Source organism: Coniophora puteana, assembly GCF_000271625.1.
Source record: "Coniophora puteana RWD-64-598 SS2 unplaced genomic scaffold CONPUscaffold_15, whole genome shotgun sequence".
Classification (NCBI taxonomy): Eukaryota; Fungi; Basidiomycota; class Agaricomycetes; order Boletales; family Coniophoraceae; genus Coniophora; species Coniophora puteana.
In genome coordinates, this window is record NW_006913067.1 from 902,709 (window position 1) to 922,903 (window position 20,195).

The 20,195-nt window shown below is 44.7% G+C and overlaps 4 protein-coding genes across 4 annotated transcripts; 3 read left to right on the plus strand and 1 right to left on the minus strand.

Moving 5' to 3' along the window:
* Nucleotides 1-6,058: 6,058 nt before the first annotated feature.
* CONPUDRAFT_65253 (uncharacterized protein) lies at nt 6,059-6,373 on the minus strand (the record flags this gene model as incomplete). Its single annotated transcript, XM_007775586.1, has 1 exon — nt 6,059-6,373. The coding sequence occupies one exon, from the start codon at nt 6,371-6,373 to the stop codon at nt 6,059-6,061; it is 315 nt and encodes a 104-aa protein (XP_007773776.1).
* A 1,009-nt stretch (nt 6,374-7,382) lies between these two features.
* CONPUDRAFT_158793 (uncharacterized protein) lies at nt 7,383-10,285 on the plus strand (the record flags this gene model as incomplete). The annotated part of the gene is made up of 2 exons (XM_007775814.1): nt 7,383-7,475; nt 9,899-10,285. 2 exons carry the CDS (start codon nt 7,383-7,385, stop codon nt 10,283-10,285), a joined length of 480 nt encoding a protein of 159 aa, XP_007774004.1.
* A 290-nt stretch (nt 10,286-10,575) lies between these two features.
* On the plus strand, nt 10,576-11,504 carry CONPUDRAFT_158794 (uncharacterized protein; the record flags this gene model as incomplete). The annotated part of the gene is made up of 3 exons (XM_007775815.1): nt 10,576-10,746; nt 10,842-10,939; nt 10,994-11,504. The coding sequence occupies 3 exons, from the start codon at nt 10,576-10,578 to the stop codon at nt 11,502-11,504; spliced, it is 780 nt and encodes a 259-aa protein (XP_007774005.1).
* Nucleotides 11,505-14,190: 2,686 nt separating this feature from the next.
* On the plus strand, nt 14,191-19,532 carry CONPUDRAFT_158795 (uncharacterized protein; the record flags this gene model as incomplete). The annotated part of the gene is made up of 4 exons (XM_007775816.1): nt 14,191-14,357; nt 15,166-15,310; nt 18,588-18,863; nt 18,936-19,532. 4 exons carry the CDS (start codon nt 14,191-14,193, stop codon nt 19,530-19,532), a joined length of 1,185 nt encoding a protein of 394 aa, XP_007774006.1.
* Between the last annotated feature and the right edge of the window lie 663 nt (nt 19,533-20,195).

Consider the following 20,195-nt stretch of genomic DNA (forward strand, 5'->3'; position numbering starts at 1 on the left):
TCATGCTCCCTGTTTCCTTTTCTCCCATCCCTCAGAGTAAGTTTTCTCTCTTGTAGTCTATGGTCATTTTTGCTGAGAGTTACATCATTATTCTAGCTAAACAAAAACATCAGAATAAACCAAAATTTTAGACTTTTTGCTACTAGCTATACCATGACCCACTCTGTAAGGTTTTTTATTCCCTTGCAGCTGGTATGGAGACACCTGAGGTGGCAAAGTGCCCTAACAGTCACTTTTGTTGGAGCTTTACAAACTTGGCCCATACATTGCAGACTATCCTGAACAGGTCTGACTGTCAGGCATAGTTCAAGGGTAGTGCCCAAAGTGAGTTCTCTCTCTCTTCCTGTCCAAACTCACTTTTTATACTCATTCCCTCTGTAGATGCAATGCAAGACTAGATACACTGGACAATCCTGATGCCCAACAATGTACACACACAAAAAACCAGCTTCTATTGTGGTCAACTCTCAACAAACAAACTTTCGGATGAACATGAGATCTGAGATGACTATTGTGTGGGTTGCTGTTTTTGATCTCAGTATGTCAACCTGACTATTTGACAAAGCCATTTATGCACCATTTCCCCCAAGCTGATATTCATGAATTTTTGGCACCAGATCTCCTGCATCAAGTTGTCAATGGAACATTCAAGGACCACATTGTTGCATGGATCAATGTTTACCTCAAGATTGTTCACAGCAGGGCACAGTGCAGTGCAATTATTGATGAGATTAATTGAAGGTATGTTCATTTGGCTTATGATTTGGCTTCACAGCTTGACTGGCTACTAGGATTGGCCTTGCTCTTTCTTTCTCCAATCTTTGTTGATCTCCAATGGCTGTGACTTTCAGCAATAGACAGGTGATAATAGCAAAGCACTCATGAAGGGGTATGTCCTGCTCATGTTTGTACTTTACCTTCAACAGTTGAGTTGCAGGTTTACTCACCAGCTGTTGCCAGCTTTGATCCTGCTGAGATGATCCAGTACGTCTCAGTGTTTTTGAATTTTTGCTATAATGCTTGGCAAAATAGCCTCTTGGCTAACAACCTTGGCAATCTCAACAATGCACTTGCCCATTTCCATTATCTGTAGGATATATATATCTGTGTTGGTGTTTGCCCAAATGGCATCTCATTGTCATATCAGCACCTCCTCTGCCATTACTGACACTCCTTTGGATCACCCAACAGGCTATGTTCCTCTATCACAGAGCCAAAGCATAAAGTTGCTGCTGTCAAGAAACCATAGCAATGATCAAGCCACTTCAAGGTCCTGTACCAAATATTGCATATTTTGGCCAACCTTCACACAGCTAGGCAATCATTTGAGGTGCAGGGTATGCTGGCAGGTACCACTTCAAGCTACCAGTGTCTCCTCCTCAGCAGTGGCATCACTCCCTCACCCAACAGCCACCCCACTACTCCCAATGATTTAGAGGATGATCATGCACCCTTAACAGGGCCCAAAGTGCTATCATGCATTGAATTGTCATGCACATGAGGTGAGCACTTGTTCCCTCTTGAAGCTGTGTCTAATACTGACACATAAGTAAAACAAACCCAGGTGTATCCACATAATCCTAGCCTTCTTGCAGCTGCTATTGAAGCCTCAGTTCCCCCAAACTCAACCAACAGTTTTTATTTGACCAGACACACCCACACTATGACCACATTGCCAATCCTGTTGCTATCAAAGACCTCCCACTGACATTGGGGTCTGTTTTGTTCACCATTCTGCTATTGTTCATTTCTGGGCCCCAAGTAATTTCTGTGGCACAGGAGGAATGCACCATGAATGGATTTGGAGCCATTCTTGCTGACAAAACCAATATGCACAACATGATAGAGTCCTGGTTGATGTCCATGACAATCAACCTGGGATGCAAGGGATGATGATTGGGCAAGTTTTTCTGTTCTTTTCATTGCAATATGACATTACACTTTATTTGTACACTCTAATTCACTGGTTGATTACTGTAGGAAATCATACTAATCCTGCTATAAGAATGTGCATAGTTTGTCTGGAGTATCTAGGTAATCAGCCAAACATGGCTGTTGTTCACCTAGACTCAATTTCCCGAGCTGCACACCTAATGCTGGTCTATGGTACTGCTATGTTACCAGAAGACTTACAGTTTTACAATCTTACATACACTTTCTGTACATTCTACATCAATTGCTGGGTTGACCATTGTATGCACTCATTTATGTATGGTGATAAGTAATGTACAGTTGTCTGTTGTTATTATTATTACTATTACTTGGGGATTACTATAGTTTGATGTGACCAATTTGATGACAAGATAACATGGTGGTGTACTTGCCATCCTTGTCTGTCTGGTAGCTTGGTCCACTAAGCTGAGAGTCTTGCAAGATTACAAAAGTCAATCCAGAAGATCACAATGTTACTGATGTTGAATCCTTACTATCATGTAAGAGGAGGATTTCTTCACACTACCCATGACAATCCAATATGTACATACCAAAAGTATGTTTGCTCTATCACAAGCATAAATTGTAAAAACTAAGTAATTGTATTGCATTAGGAAAGTTGATAAATGTTTGTCATGGCATGTACAAGGTTGTGTAACCCTGCACAAGGGAACAATCCAACCAGGATGCCAAAATTGGCACAGCAAGTGTATTGGTATGGCAAAGTCACTTTGGAGGAGTGGTTTTCAAAAGCAAGTGCCTACAAGACAAAGAGATTAACCTTGTTCAGTGGTCCAGGAGTATTTCAGACCATATTACAGTCCTTAAACAATATCTGAAGCTTGAAATACTGGGGTACACTGCAAACATGTACATACCTGATTATAATGTACTTGGTATTTGAGTTGCTAAAATCATGTACATTTGACCTGATTTTGAAGTCACATACCTGGACCTGAATGTAAAACCATGTTCACTTGCAAATGTTGAATACTGTACTTTTACGACCTGAAGTTCATGGTGGCGCAAGAAAGTGTGTCGGAGATATTACCATAACCAGATGTCCCCCCTCTTGAGTTCAACGGCTCTAGCCAAGGGGGACATGAAGTTCAGAGGGACACGCAGCTCTGGTGGGCCTGTCCGCTTGGCCACCTCGAGATGATCACACAAAGTCCACATTTCTGGCTACCGTGCTCAAGCTCATCAACAACCATGAGCTCTCCGCACGGATCCTGATCTCCTTGCCTGCACCTCGAACTCCTTTGGGGACAATGACATTGCTCCCAAGGACAGTGCAACTCCCGACAGCGCTCACTGTGGGCATCAACGAACATATTGACCCATTCGAAGGCGATGAACAGTATGGCAACGCACTTTGGGTGGAATCCGGTGATCTTATGGCCCTAATCCTACGCCCAGGCAGTGCTGACGATATTACTGCCTCACCCTTGGTGTCCATGATGGCAGATGATCTCAATGTCGACCTCAATTTCATCGAGATTCCTGACACAGAGGAAATGGGCCGGGGTAAGTGTCATAGTGTTTCTATCAAGCAATACACTGGATTCCTAGGTCATAGAGTACATGTTTGCAATCCCACTACTAGTTTCTAGCTAATATACAAAGGTTCATGTTTCTACCACATGTCCCCCTTCTTAAGTTCAGTGTGTGTGATACAAGGGGGACTGTCCTCCCACCTTAGGTTCAGTTCAGTGGGTGGGGGGACAGGGGGACTGAACCTCAGGTTGTAAAAGTACAGTATACAAAGAGGAGAATAATCATAAGAAATTGTTGCTTTTGACCATGAATTTCATAGACTATTTGATAGTTCAATATGTACATTCTCTGTCTTAATTACTGGACCCCATATGTTACATCATTTACAAATTTTATCACCTCTGGCCTTCCAACTATCATACAGCACCTTTTTTCTGTATCCCAAACCCTGTCTACTAACCCAAGAATTGTGTCAATACTTACAATTTCCTGAGCCTTGAACTGATGATAGGTAGGTCAACACTTTGAAGTACCATCAAGTCTCATAGAGGAGATTTATGCAAGAGCCGGCTTCCACGCCTGAGACCCTCCCTTTTTCTGCTGGGATATTTTGAAGGGAAAGTTGTTGGGTAAATCAACAACAAGGTAGAACTGAACTTGATCATAAAATGCAGTGTCCTGCATCTCCTTGATTTGATTTACGTGTTGCGCAAATTAATCAACTTGCAGAGCATACTGTTTTGGATATGAGTAAAGCAGATACACAGAAAAAAACTGGAACTTACCTTTACAAAGCTTGCATTCCAATGTGATTCATTTGACTTCCTATATGCCCATAGCACTATGAAGTATTTCTCCACTATCAAGGAATTTGACCTTGCCATAGCCCACCAGAAATAAGGGGACATAAACCATAAGATCATTGGTTTGTTGCTCATCAGAATAATTTATTATCAAGAATGCTACAAGGTGCTTCCTAAGGGATTTATCAGGCTTGAAAGGGTACTCTCATGACAACACCAGAGCCAAACCGGGACCTAGAATAAAATAAAATAAAATATGGCAATAAAAATGTAAAAATGTAAAGAAAAATAACACATACAATCAAGAAAGCAGTTGCCAGAGGTCTCTGCCTCATGGTCAGAGCTTAAATCCAGATCCTCAACCATGCTGATGAAAAAGTGCTTGCAGTCCTGGATGGAGTGCTCAATAAACCCACAGAAGTGTTCCATTGGAAAGTTCAAATAGCACCAAAGAGGTCCACTCTGGCGCAGATTGTGCAAAACATGAAAGAGAGAATGGATGGACAATACACAGGCTGAAGCACAGGCCATGTTGTGGCAGAAATAAAGTCTGCATAAATTATAAGTAATTAAAATAATATACAACAACTGAAACTTATCTTTCATAATCCTTGACCCAGTTAACACACCCTTTTTCAAGAGACTCAACATCTTGATCATAACATAGCTGAGACACAGGTTGAAAATGTTGACAAATTTGAGGAAGTGCTTGTAGTAGGGTGTTGCAAGGTAACCATGAAGTAAAGCTAGTACAAGAAATGTGATAAATATGAACCAGTTCTCTGTTTTGAACTGCCACTGCTCCTTTGCAATGTCTGGTACACAAGAACCAAATGCAGATGGGATGGTATCACCATAATTCTTGCAAGCTTAGCTAATGCACTCCCATTTGTCTGCAGAAATGAAATAACCTTCACCCTCACCACCAAGCTCCTTGAATCCTCCAGTCCAATGGGCTACAAGTGTGACCATGATATTGGATGTGAGATGCATGAAATCAAAGGGAAGGAGTCTGGGACAGAAACACTTGAAATAGTGGCCAGAAGAGGGACACCATTTATACCAGATTCACACAAGCTTGTTAGATCTGGTAGGCATAGCTGCATTGATAACAGCCTGAGCTTGGTGCATAAACTCTGAGTGAGAACAAAGAGGAAGATTGTGGAGATCATATGAGCTGTCATCATCACAAGAGTGGAGTGTAAAGTGGAAAAGGACAACCAGGAACTGTAACTCCATGAATATGGCACATGCAACATGGTGAAAAGCCATTGACTCCCTTCATTTGCATAAGCCTAGAAATAGCCTGCATGCTGCCAAAGATGTAGAGGAGAAATGCACAGAGCATAGAGTAGTGTAAAAATGTCTGGTCAAAGGTAGGTACCCCGCGCATCAGAGTCTCAAGCTCAATAAATAAAAAAGGATCCATGAACAAGTCAAAGTCCCAAGGCTCCTTGGACCCTGGGATTATGCCAAGGCAGAGAATGTGGAAAAGGTGGAAATGAAGCTCAGGAGGGAGATTGAGGCTATAAACCAGCAAGGGACAGCAGGTTTTCTTCCAACTTTTGAATGGACCTGCACCATTAGTTGACAAGCTGAGGGCAATATTGCTAGCTTGGTTAAAGAAGGAGAAACCAAGCTGCTCACTGTACACTTGCGCCTATTGGTTCAAAAGGCCCTGGTGATGCTTGCCATCAAAGACATCAGCAACACCAGAGGTATGAATGCCATACTTGCTGCAATAACACATCTTCTAAATGGAGTTGGGATCAAGAAAAAGGTTTGAAAGTTGGAAAATGGGGAAGGTACTGGAAGACATGGCAAGGTCAACCCTGGTTGTCATAGCATGATTTGGAATAGTGGGGACAGTGATCAAAGTGCTGATAGTCACCAGTATAGCAGATGCAGGAGTTAGGACAGCAGTGGTAGTTGACTGGTGTGATAAGACTCAAGGAAGACATGTGAGACTGAAGATGATGAAGTGTTTTGATATTGGAGACAAGCTTACTGCATTGTAGCTTCGTATAGTCTTGACCATCGAGCTGAGCATTCACCTTGAAGTTAAATGCATGGATGTTATGGATACCATCCTCAGAGAAATGAGTACCTTTGACATTATTAGAAATAAACACAACAATCATAATGCAGTGACATACCCATATCCAACATCTCCTTCTCAAATTCTTCAGCCAGTCTATCTGTTGCACTCATCTCACCCAATCCATGAAGCCAAGGTGCCTCCTCAATGTTAAGTGCATTGTCAGCATTCTGGCCAATCAAGCCTTCTACATCTGATTTATCTTGTTCCTTGTCACCTGACCAGCTATCACCCTCTACTTCTTCACCTGGGGGATCATCTACCATATTCATTTACAGGTACTTGAACATCAGGGAAGGGTACATCAATATCCATATCTGGAGGTGGTGATACAGAACTCATAGGTACATCAGCATTAATGCCCAGTAAGAACCCACCTTTGGCTCAGTGAGTGTGGGATATTCATCTTGCGTGATCCAGGGCAGTGCAGTCCCGGAGCAAGGTCCAATATGATTGAGCCAACTGATTGTGATTGAGTGGCATTAAAGCTCGGCTACCCCACTTTCTCACGTGTGTTGTCTTCGAGGATGTTGCACTGCTTGTAGTCTACCCTTGTCAATTATCATCTAGTCAGTAGTTTGTACACAATACACACATGTTTTCTATCATAGATATGTCAGAGCCCTGTGTATGAGTGATTTCCACCTTCTCTGAGACTTTGTTAAGTCCACAGCCCCTCTGACAATGTTCTAAGATAAGAAATACTCTCTATCCTTATGAGCTGGGTCATAAAACATATGTATAGTGACTATGGTGAAGAAGAAATTCCCTAAAGCGCCAGACAGACTCTACATATGTCCTAACGCTAACTCAGGGCACCCTCATATGATATCCTCGAGTGCTTTCTACTGGCATATAAAGCCATATGGTAAAACCACTCAGCAGATTCTGAAAGCTATAGCACCAACCTTTGGTTTTCTGGGCCGTTTCCTCCTATACCTCCGTGGCCGGAGAAGTTGTCTCAGCGTTGTGAGCGCTCTGAGAGCCCTGAAATGTCTGAAAATGAGCGTGCAAGCAAGAGAGCTTGAGTCAAGGAAGTACCAGATGAAGACATGTCCCCAGCACCTAACATGCACTCAAAAGACGGATATATATGTCTAGAAGAGAACCATAGGCAATCTGAAGAGCGCAATAATGCTCGGGATGTAAGTAAAACAATTAAACAGCTATATGCACACATATACTCATATACTATAGGTACAAAATGATCAGCAGTATTGTTGAGAGCAGCCACAAGAGCTCCCTGAGCTGCACTATCCACCTCCTCAAGAATATGCTGACATAGATCTCGACCTCCCCACTCAACTAGTGCACACACAAAAGATGAAGAAAGCTATGGGGTACATTAACATGCTCACCACCGCCTCTCTAGATGACCCAGTAACAAAACTCAGCGCAGAAACCCTCCTAGAGCTCCTCCTGACATAGACAACACTGGTGTTTGGCACGGGATAGAGATGTATATTTCCCTCAAACATTCCTCGCAGGAGGTGTACAGAAATATTTGACACTCTCACTCTAGGAACTTTCCTGATGCTGAGCTGATACCCTTGCTTGAAGAACTTGAAAAGCTACTCAAAATCTGGACTGGGGTCAATGTTGTGAAGCACAACATGTGCTAGGACTCGTGCATGGCGTTTACTGGGCCTAACACTAATCTGGATGCTTTCTCTCATTGCCACAGGGCTCGCCATGATTTTTTTGTGCTTCAGACAACCGGTAAAAAGGTTTCTAGGCAGATGTATACTATTCTTCTAGGTCCTATGATACAGGCGCTCTACAGAAGTAAGGAAGGCGCTCAGGAGCTTTGGTATTGCATCAAAAAGACAGCCAAATTGCTCAAACAACTTCAGGCTAATGGCGGTAAAATACAATTCTGGGACGACTATATACAAGGACAGGAATATCTGGATGCTATTCGCTCTGGTAAAATCACTGAAAACAGCATTCTCATCATGTCTTCTATAAATGGCAACCAGCTCTATCAGTCTGAGCTCTCAGATTGCTGGATTTATATATGGGTAATTCTCGAGTATGGTCCTGACAAGTGCTACAAGAAGAAATATGTACTCCCTGGTGGCTTTATTCCTGGTCCGAAGTGTCCTGAAGACTTCGACTTGTTTTTATTCCCAGGGTACCATCATGTCGCCGCTCTACAGCACGAAGGACTGGCAGTATACAATGAGCATCTTGAGGACATTTTTAAACATCATATTCATCATTTCTTTGTCACTGCAAACAGCCCCAGGCTCGTATACTACAGCAGAATGTGCGACCACTGTGGTAGGAACAGCTGCCGTCTATACTGCAGGCTCATCAGGCAAAAAATACATAAAGGTAATCACTATTATCCTGCACTCCTCAAGCTGGCACCAAACTACAGAGAACAAGGCTGCAATCACAACAATGTTCCTCTAGTTGATCTCCCTCAGCCAGCATCTCCAGGATACTACAATAATCTTAAGCTAATTGTCAGCACACACTCGGATACTCAGTACAAAAACAGACGCAAGCAAACCGGTCTAACTAAACCAAGTCTTCTCCTCAGGCTCAATCCAGCTCACTCACTCCCTGTACCCCATTGTATGATACCAAATATTATGCATCTGGCTGCTCTGTTGAGTTCTCTATTTATTTCTTTCTGGCGAGGGACTGCAGATCATACTGAGAATGACAATCCATTGCTCTGGACGTTTAATTGTCTTGGCGATAAAAATGTCTGGGTGGCTTTTGGTCTCAAGATTAATAATGCTGGGTGCTGTCTCCCTCGGGTCTTTGACAGGAAGCCTTGAGATCTTGCTGAGAAAATATCTTTGGGCTATAAGTCTTGGGGATGGCAGCTTGTTTTCTTTGGTATAGCTCTGGGTCTTTTGTACGAAGTGCTCCCTCTTGAGGACTGGAAGACCTACTGTCTATTGGTCTGAGGATTTTGTCTGCTCTGTCAACACTGAATTTCTGAGCTCAATCTTTGTGTCGCAAAGAAATGCATCAACAACTTTTATCAGGGCTTCAAGGAACTATACTATGCTTGTCAACAGAACCGGCTTCATTTTGTCAGGCAAAGTATTCATCAAGTTCTACATCTTGTCTCCAAGATCATACAGAAGGGGCCGCCAATTGTATACTCTCAGTGGACTATGGAGCGTACTATCAGTAATCTTGGCCAAAAAATCTGCCAGCCTTCAAAGATGTATGCTAAATTATCTTGGGAGGGTGTATGCCGATGCCAGATCACTTGCTTGAAGGCTCTCATTCCAGAGCTCAATCCTGAGCCAGCTCCCTTGTCGGTGCTGTCTTATGATGTCAGGGAAGGTTTTTCTCTCTTGCGCAAGCATTCTAGACAGCTGCATAACCCTCAAGGCACTGACAGGGAGGTAGTTTCCGACTGGATAGGTAGGCCAGCACCTAAATTCTGGATGTGGGGATGAGCACAACCCACAGATGGGCAGTTTATTCAATCAGCCTGGTGAGAAAATACTTACATCCAGAAAAACATTCGCATTTCAAGGAATGTTCAGGTATGTTTCATGCAGTTATATATATGTTAGGCTGTCTAATTGTATTCTAGATCAAAGAGGAGGGTCAAACTTACGTGGGCAAAGTCCGGTACTTTGCTCAACTTGCAGTAGAAGACAAGCAGAACCCCAGCCACAAGCACTGGAAGGGTGCTGCTGTAGTTCAACTTTATTCCCCTCCTGACCCAGACTTTCTCACCCTATCCTCATATATGCTTGCATCTTGCAAGCTACTGGAGGAAGAGTTCACTCACGTTGTCAATATCAAGCAGATTGTTGGTGCAGTGGCAATGATTCCGCATCAGCCAACATTGGCTTCGGGAGAAGAAGAACTTAGGTATTTTATGGTTGAAAAGCCCAGTATGGACATTGCAACATTCCTGGGGAACAAGGAAGACAAAGGGCAGGATGAGGACGGTATGAACTTCCCTGCAGAGTAGCTACACATATGTTCACCATACTTTTATTCATGTTTTTGTTTGACTTTGGTCACCCAAGAGCCTCAGCCACCCGCGCCACCAAGACAAAGGTTTAGAGTTTTGGAGTTTGTGCACATTTGGAAGCCTCCCTCGGTTCAGCGAGCTATGCCACGCATTGGGAAATGAAAGATCTGCTTTCACATTGGGTAGCCCCTGTCTGCCTCAAGAGTATAACAACTTTCAAGGCTCAACTTTTTGTCATATTCACTGCTCTCTCTCCCTCTCTCTTCCCATCACCCATCCATCCATCCATGTCATTCCTCCACTCCTCAGATGGTCATCCGTCTGATTCTTCTTTTAATCTTTCCAACCCCAGCACCACCACCTCCTTCAACCTGGCTGCCCATGACAGCATGACAGCACTGCTCGAGAGCTCCAACAAGTATATGTCCTCATTGACTTCCCATCTCTTCGATAACTATGTAAGTTTTCATCTCTTCTTTTCTCTTTCTTCCTTATAACATCTGGGATTGCATGTGCAATCCATCTGACCATCCAGGTTGCTCTGCCACAGTAGATGCATCGTCTGCAGAACAAGCTCTCTGTTGCAGTCACACAGAGAGATATCTTCAAGACCAAGTGGGACACAGCCACGCTTGAGTGGGACACTTTACAGTAAGTTCCTGCTTGTTTTCTCATGCATATATGCATGTTACTAACTATCTACAGGCATCTATATAACCAGACCCTCAGTACATGGGCTGCTGCACATGCCTCGCATGGTAGCAGCAGCAGCCCGTCTTCTTCATCTGCTCAGGCGATGATGCCATCTGGCGACTCTCCTCCTTCGATCATGGCTCCCACTGCTCCCACTACTGCCGTCATTCCCATCTTTACCAAGGCGGATGCTCCAAGCACGCAGTTTTGGATGCACAAGGACTACAACAACTGGCTTAGCAGCACCAACAATTGGGACAACAATCACGGCCCTACCGGGTTTCTTGAGACAAAGGATGGCAAGGTACTAGCTTGTGTCACCCTCAACCAGCTCTGCAAGTTGGTCAAGCGCATCTGGAGGAACATGGCCAAGAACAACATGCTCCCAGCCAAGTGGGAGCAGCTCTCCCTCAACGACCTTGAAGAATTTGTCTGCCAGGCCTACAATGAGTGGCCACTCGCTGGCTACTGCACTGGCACCTGGAAGATTGATGTGCTCTGCTCAATCAACTTGCCCAGCTGACGGACCAATTGGATTGATTCTGATGGATTGCTCAGGCCTGAGGCATTCAAGAAGGTGCCAAAGGAGGGCACAATATCAGCAAAGAAGAGTGCATCCAAGGCTGTGGGCAATGACGCACTCGCAGCACATTTGAAGCATTGCAAAGATAGTTTATTCTTATATGTGTTTACCTTACTGGTGTGAGCAACCCTTAACTAGGGGAGTCACTGCACACACAAACATGGAGTGATGATGATGAGAAGAACTAGCCCTAACCCTAGATGGGGCTTGGGCAGAAGTAGATGCCTCGACAAGAGGACTTGAGACTTAGGTTTACAAACAAAGCTAAGGGGAAATCCAAAAGAACTCTTGGAGTTCTGGGTCATCAATTGCAGTCTTATATACTACTGGGCAGCTGTGCATAGACCATGTAACTAAAGGTAGGGCTCCTGCCTAATTAGGAATACAAGTACATAGTAATATAAGCATGCCATATTATGTGATCCTTGCATCATATGATGTCATGGTCCAGACCCATCACATGCTTGGTCACATGTCTGCTTATGTAATAGATAAGGCCAAAGCCTGGCCACATCAAAAACAAATCCAATAAATAATGTGTTTTTTTGTCCAAGTTAGGGCTGGCAAGAGGCATTTTTTGACAACTGACATATTTTTTTACAGTCAATCCTACTCGTCGTTGTAACCCCCGCAGTGTTTCTACACCCGATGATGATGCTGCAACTGCATCTGACTCTCCCAATGCGCGTGCCACATGTAAGTGACACACATATATGCACCTTTATATCCTCATGTTTTTTTTTCTTTCAGCAGAGAGCCCTCGTCAGGTGTTGCCTTTGGGCAAGATACCTCATCAGGAGTTGCCCACAGCGGTGGAGCAAGACAGCACTGCCGTTGACATGCTGTCCAAGGCAAACAAAGGTAGTTTATTTGTTGTATGGTTGGCCTTCTGAAGGTGGCTGCAAAGAATGTGCCCTCCCTGAAGCCAAAGGTGACAAGCTCCCACAAAAATACAGCTGCCTCGCAGGCAGTTGAGGCACTGAGCTCCCTTGAAGAAAATTCCACCAAGGCTGCTGCTATCAGCACGTCTACGTGTTCTCAGTGCAATGTCAAGGGAGTATTGACCACTGTGGCAACAGCCAGCGAGAATGTCTATAAGTCCTCAAATCACAAAAGCAGATGGTATGTACATGCTATATTCATTTCCATTGCTAATGTTTTTGCATAGAATCCTCTGCACCTACCAGTGGCTCAGGGACCCATCCCTTGATCCCGGCAAGCATACAGAGAAGGACTTCAAGAAATACTGGGATAATGGGCTCAGCAAAAACCAGCGCAAGGTGAGCATCATTTATTCTATTCTCTTCATCCACTTATATTCTTACAGGCTTATAGCACCGAGGTCAAAGACCTGATAAGCATTTTATTTCACTACTGTACATCAATCTAACATTGTCTCTATAAGAAACATCAAACCTTTGGGACCTGACAAGCGACACGTTTGTCAATGGTGCTTGCCACTAGTTTTGTTGGATTGATCTCCCTTCTTGCCGCCGCTTCTTGGATGTTTTGGACCTGCTGCTGTGTACTCTACTCGCTCGATCTTGGTTGCTCTGGCTCTGCTGTGGACTTTGCTCACTCGCTTGACTTTGTGCTCTCTCGTGCTTGTTTCTTTTGGCCGGCTCGCTGTGTTCTGTAGGTCTTGGTATGTTTTTTGAACTTGTAGTTACGTGCATTTGAGGCCTAGTAGTCTACATGGGTATTGCTCCCCTATCTGTGTATATTCTACTATAGTTTAATCAATTCTAGTCGAGCCTCATTTCACGCAAGTGTCAACACTGTGTCTGTGCAGGGAGAACCGGGACATTCGAGCTATGCTCCACTAGGGATACCGTGTCCCAAAGATGCTAGCGAAGGTATGAAGAAGTATGGAGATGGACCGGAGGTGAACCGGAGATAGTGAAGGTAAAGGAGATGCGCGTAGAAGCAAGGAGAGAATGCTAAGTATGGCGGATCACGATGGAGATGACAAGTCGATGTCAAGTTGAGTTGGAGTATGATTTGGATAGAGACAACAAACACGAAAGAATGTCAAAGGCCACAAGAATGTTGGGGCAGGAGTAAATTGATATTCATACTATCAAATACAAGTCAAATGCTACCACTATTTATATCATAAGTCCAGATCTTCAGATAAGTTCCACATAGCTACTGGAGTAAGTGTGGAATATCATGAGTAATCACTGAAGAAGACCGAAGGTTGTAAGAATACAAAACATGGCAGGTGTAACTGCAGAATCATGACAGGTGTAAAGTAATGACAGGTAGAATGTGGAGTGAGTTGGTCACAAAAAAACATGCTGACTGATAATTCCCAAGTGTGTTAGCATCTACTCCGTAGCTGCCAAAGATACCAAAGCAGTACTGAAGGAGCGAACATGGATCAGAGGTTAACCGGAGATGCATGGGTGTGACAGTATCCCCCTCTTAGGTCTGAGCCCACGAGGACCAAAGCAGTGGCAACAAGATGGCACGTGAAGAAGTGTGATGTGGAGTGAACACACATAGTAGGGTCAAGGGTTCGGGTGCTGAGTGAAGCCAGTGGAATTGAAGTGGAGTTTGAACCTTGTTGCAAGGGAATAAATCTTGTGAGTTTGGAAAAGGATCCTTCATCTTTTCAACCACCATGTCCAACGCAGTCAACACAATCTACTTTGACCTCACAGCCATCCGTCAAGCCATTGATGTTGACTACAATCCGATGTCTGTCAACTTCGCAGTCTTTGAGAGGGACATCAAAGTCCTCGAAGACTTCTCCTACCTGTGTTCAAGAACTTTGCACGTGCTGGTCCAGTGAGTGCAAAAACCTTCCCGTGCTCCAGGATCTCTAAAGAGGCGCCAAGGATTGCCTCAACACCGTCAACAATGCCTTCGATGTGCGTCAAGTAGCTGAGGAAGCGCAAAGGGTCACGGAGTGCAAGGTGGAGGAGCAAAGGCACGCTGAAGTGGAGAAGGAGTGTGAGGAGTTGGAGTGAAGGGAGAGGGAGAACGCGGAGGAGGAGGCAAGGGTGCGTGAAGAGGCAACGAGGGCAACGCAGGAGGGCAGAATGGACATGGACAACAAAGGGCCGGCGTCAGGTGGCAACGAGCAGAAGTCCAATGAGGAGGAAAGGTCCAGCAACGAGCGGAACAAGGAGGGTGAAGGCAAAGCAGGGTCGGAGAAGAGGAAGGGAAAGAAGAGGTAGTGGGATGACAACAACAAAGATGCCAAAGGTGAGGACAACAACAATGAAGATGACAAAGACGACAAAGAAGGCGAAGGTGGCCCAAAGGGTCCTTTGACTCTGGCCACAAAGTAGAAGGGGCCATGCTCTCAGTGCACGCACCACGGCATCGCCTGCAAACCACCAAGGAAGAGCTGTTTGTGCAAAATGTCTTGCAAGGCATGCAAGGCGGCGCATTGTCAGTGCCACCATGATGATCTGACATGGCTGATCAAGCCGAAGAAGATGCGGAGATCAAAGAAGAAATGCAAAGATATGGTGGAGTCGGGTGAAGCACCAGTAAGTTGTCTGGTTGAGTCTTCGTGGTTTGCTAATTGCCTTGAACTTCATCAGGAAACTCAGAGTGGGCTGGAGTTGCTCACTGAAGCAATCTCCAGGCTGATGGGGCTTCTCCAGCCCCTCATCCACAACTACTCGGCGGACTGGGACAATTTGTTCCTCAAGTTGGACAACCACACGTCCGCCATGAACCAGGCAATGAACTTGCTCGTGGATGGTCCTCGCAGGATGCCAGTTGCCGGGGTGATGAGCAGATCGCGAAGGATGCCTACAGACACTGGAGCGGGATCTTCAGGGACCAGGAGCAGTCATGCAGAGGAGCATGCCTCGATGATTCTGATCATGTTGGATGTAATGAGCAGCTCCTTTTTATGCTCTATTTTGTCCCCTTGAACTCCTCCATTAATGTATTCAAGCTTGAAATAGGTCTCTGAATAGAATAATTATTGAGAGTAGTGTTCATGACCTTTCTCTCCTTGCCAAGGGTGACAATGTCTCTCTATGAAAGCTACATCATTTTTGCAACAGTTGTACTTTTTAGAGAGAACATATCTGATGATGTCCTTATGGATGATCATTTTTTACCATACCCGGATGTAATACAAGCCTTATGTCTGTGTTACATATAAAGTTTTCTCAATTTGAATGTTCACCTCAGTCTTCTGAGATACCTACATTGCAACTAGAACTGTGATTAAGATTTTGGCACCCCTATAGAGTCCATGACCTAGCAGCTTTTCCTAAAGTGACTTGAGTGTCAGGAATGTAAACAGACAGTAGTTCCTTTTTTTTCATTTCACTCTACTATGCTAGCACTTTCCAGAACATTCCAGATATATGCTTATGTTTACCTTTGTTTGCCCCCTTCCGATTTGCTATATAAACCACATCTCTACCAAGCCTTGCCTAGTTCTCTATCTTGACCTCTTGGTTATTGGGACTAGGTGAGTTGCCTGTTGTATTAGTTAGCATAGTGCCTCATTTGCTGTCTCGGTTGTATTGAGATCTCTTCCTTCCTGCCCCTATGCTGTTGTAGGTGTTGCTTTCTAGCTGCTGTGGCTTACCCCAACTGGAGATGCTGGTATTAACCTCAGCTTTGCCATTGCTGTTGGAGCTGTAGCCCTTCATCTTTGCCTTCCTCTTCATCCTCTCCTTCACCCAGAGTCACCACATCTAGGATTAGGTCCTGACATTGAGTTTACTCTTGTGAGTCTTTATTAGCCTATAAAAAGCTCAATTTGGGGCAATTAAGTATTTTGGTAGAAATAATGCCCACATCTATTACAGAAATGAAATTATGTTGTTAATAGCAAAGTTTAATGCAGCTCATATTCTGCTACCATTCTTGCACACATTCACTGAGTTCCAGGTGCTTGTATTGAAGACACCTTTTCAAGGGCCCAAATTTTCATCATAACTCTCAAGGATGCACTCAGCTACTTTGTATGTAGGAAATATATTTGATATGCACTAATAGTTTATTACAGTGGAACAGCCCTTTTTGACTGTATGACCTTTTTTTAAATCAAAAAAGGTGAAAAACACTAACAAGCATGCTCAAAGTGTTATACGGTAAGGAAGGCTTACAATCACAACTATTCAAAGTTGCTCTTTCTTATTATCTCACACTTTTGCTTGATAGAGAAATAGCAAGAACCAATATACTAGTTATTGATAATAAGCTTCTACTGATGAACTTAGTTTGTTGTAGATATGTGTTACAAGCTGTATATTTGACTGCTATATGCAGAAGAGACAATGAATAAAACACACAACAACTATTTGCAATTGACAAAGCCTGATGTAATCATGATATCACTTTGATTTTAAATGTTAAAATCTAAGTTTGTATCACCATAATACTTGCATGCTCCTTCTCAATAATTGCACAAGTTTATATTGCTTATTAAAAATAGCATGGTGTAATAATACAAGTCTGCATTCAGTATAAGCAGAATAGAGTTCTCTTTGGACACTTTACTGTTGTAGTCCATGCTTATTTATGTAGCACAGCCTATCAAGTGTAGTACAAGTTGATGGTTATTGTGTATACATACCACCAGTGTATATTATAATGGAGTTTAGATGCCAAAGATATACCATTAATATCATATCTTAAATCCCATCATTTTTTATTGTACAATACACCAATAAAATGGATTGGTGAGGAAAATCTGTTGAATGTATATGTGAAATAATAGACTTTTGGAGATTAATTCAAGGCTATGGTATAGGAATAAAAAAACATACTATTTTGCATTGTTTGAAAATGTTTACAAATAATTAGCAGCTCAAAAACATGATTCTTGTATTACAGTTGGGTTTCAAAGCATAGTGTCATCTAAAAAGACATTTGGGTGGCTTAAACTGGATTGCATACATTGCTGTTTACTTTCTGAACAACAGTAGTAATATTGCATTTCAGCCATGGATTAGGCTAATAAAATTGGGTGAAACCAAAATTATTTCCATCAGAACCATTTTGTAGTTTCCCTCACTGGGGCAGCTTTGGTTCAGTGATGCACATGGCAGACTGGTTTAATTCCTCAGGAATATGATGTTTGAAGCTGCCAAGGTATTGTTGTGAAGGTAGTGTAGCTCAAAGCCCTCAGAAGTGAAGAAATGTTTTCCAACAGCAAATTGGCCACCAGGAAATATTGCAAGACTGGGCTGCCAATGCCATGCCAGAGAGGGGATGGGGAAGTGTTGTGCAGACCAGTAATACAAGGACTCACTCTGTTGCTGAAAATTTATCCACCACAAAACCAATGTTTTCATTGTAATAATCATGCTGAGGTTGGAACCCCAAGTATACAAGAATGTTTGATAATTTAAAAAAGAAGGTTGAAGTAGCAAAGAGATTAAAGGCTTGCTCTTGGGAGTGAGCTTTGTATGTTCCACTCAAATAAAGAGAGCTGCAAGATACATGCCCAAGAAATCTTAAGACGAACCTGAAAATTTTGTCAGTAGGTGCCTTGAGCTGGGGAGGAGTCAATAATATTGGCAGCAGCACTGGTAGCTGTACTGGTGGTCACAACAACTCTTTTATTTATCTTTGATTTGCAAACTTTGAATGAAGGTGAATGCCTGATAGCATCTTGCAGGATGGAAAAGACCTACCATTGGGCAGCCTGTAATCTGGCCACCTGCTCTGTTGAACCCTGCACTCAGCTATTGTGTGTTGAGGTATCCTTCTACTTGTTTCTTGTTTCTACCTTCACCACCTTCCATATCCAGTACCTCGCAACTTTGCCCCTATTTCGCCTTTCTCTCCTCTTTGGCTTACTATGGAGAACTCCAAGCTACTTGTCCCCTTGCTCTCCCATCGTCTTCTACACCTCTTCATTGTCCCCATGCCTGACGCCGACGCCTCCAAGCATATCAAGGCCCTCACCAAGGATCATCATGGGCTATGGACTTCAGCGCTCTAGCACGCTCCAAGGGGTTCTACAGGCTTTTGAAGGGTACTGAGATGCATCCTCAGGATCCTGACAAGGCTGAGCACTAGGATACTTGTCAGGAGGAGGCAGCTGGCGAGCTTATGCTCACCCTCTCTGAGGAACAGCGCATCCATGTCAAGGGCAAGGAGGATGACCCCACTGCTATGTGGGACGCTCTCCAGGCTGTCCATCAGCAGAAGATCCCTGGCACTCGCTTCAACGCTTTCGACGACTTCTTCGCCCTCAGGAAGCGTCCTGAGGAGTCCCTCAGCTCCCTCATTGCTAGGGTGGACACTCTATGCCAGGATCAAGGACCTTCGCCCTCCTGCCTACACTCTGGACTCTCTGGACCAGGAGTTGGCCTGCATGGCGCTCATTCGTGCTCTCCCTGAGGAGTACTCTCACTTTGTCTCTGCCTCATGCTCCAGTCCACTCTGGACAAGGATGCTGTGGTGCAAGCGTTCATCCAGGAGGAGAACAACAGGACTCGACGCTCTACAGCGCCTGTGGCCTCCTCAGAGGCTGTCCTCGCCGTCTCGGCGCCCTCTTCTGGCTCTGCCCCTTCCCTCGACCACTGCACCTGCACTGGGGAGCTCCTCTGCTCGTTCTGTGAGAAGCCCCACCACTGCTTCCACAAGTGCTTCGCCCTTCGACGCGCTAAGAACGAGCTCAAGGCCCAGTCGAGCTCTAGGAAGCCTGACAACCAGTCTGGTCGCTCTCAGCGCGCCAACCAAGCCCAGGCTGCTCCCAGCGCTCCTGGCACTTCCTCCACTGCTCCTGTCCCTCCCTCGGCCTCTCAGGCCGTTGTGGAGTATGCTGGCAATGCAAGTCTTTGCTCTTCTCCTTCCCCCACCAGTCCCACCTGTCCTCTCCAGCTCGATGCAGATGCTGACTGGATTGCAGACACAGGCGCCACTTCTCATATGACCCCTCATCGTCACTGGCTACGCTCCTACACACCCATGCGCATGCCACTTCGCCTTGCTGACCACACTGTGTGTGGGGTCTGTGGTGGTCTGTCCTAGGGTGGGAGGGAAGGAAGCGAGGGCTGTAGAGTTTAGTAGGGTGCTGCATGTACCTGACCTGCGCTCCAATCTCCTCTCTGTACTCTATCTTACTCGTCATCATGGCTTCTCTGTCACTATCACCGCTCAATCTATGTCCTTCATTCGCTCCAACACTGTGCTGTTCACTGCTACCATCAACCAGAACACCAGTGCGCTTTTGGACGGTGTAACAGAGCCATTGACCGAGTATCCTCTACTCTGCCTCTTGATCTATCCCTCTGGCATCGCAGACTGGCCCACCACAGCTTGGGGGGTGTCCAGGCTCTGTCAGAGCGCGATTGGGTCACTGGCATGCAGCTGGACTCCAAGGAGCGCCCTGACCCTATCTGTGAGCCCTGCCTTGCAGGTAAGCAGCGTGCCAACCCGTTTCCACCCTCTCCCTCGCGTTCCACTGCCCTCCTCGAGCTCGTGCACTCAGATGTCCATGATGTCGGCCACCTCTCCATGTCTGGCTATCGCTACTGGGTGTCCTTCATCGATGACTACTCTCGCTATCGTGTTGTTGTCCCTCTCAAGGCCAAGTCCGACGTCTTTGCTGCTTTCAAACGGTTCAAAGCCTTCGCTGAGACCCAATGTGAGCGCAGGATCAAGGCCCTGCAGGATGACAAGGGAGGCGAGTAC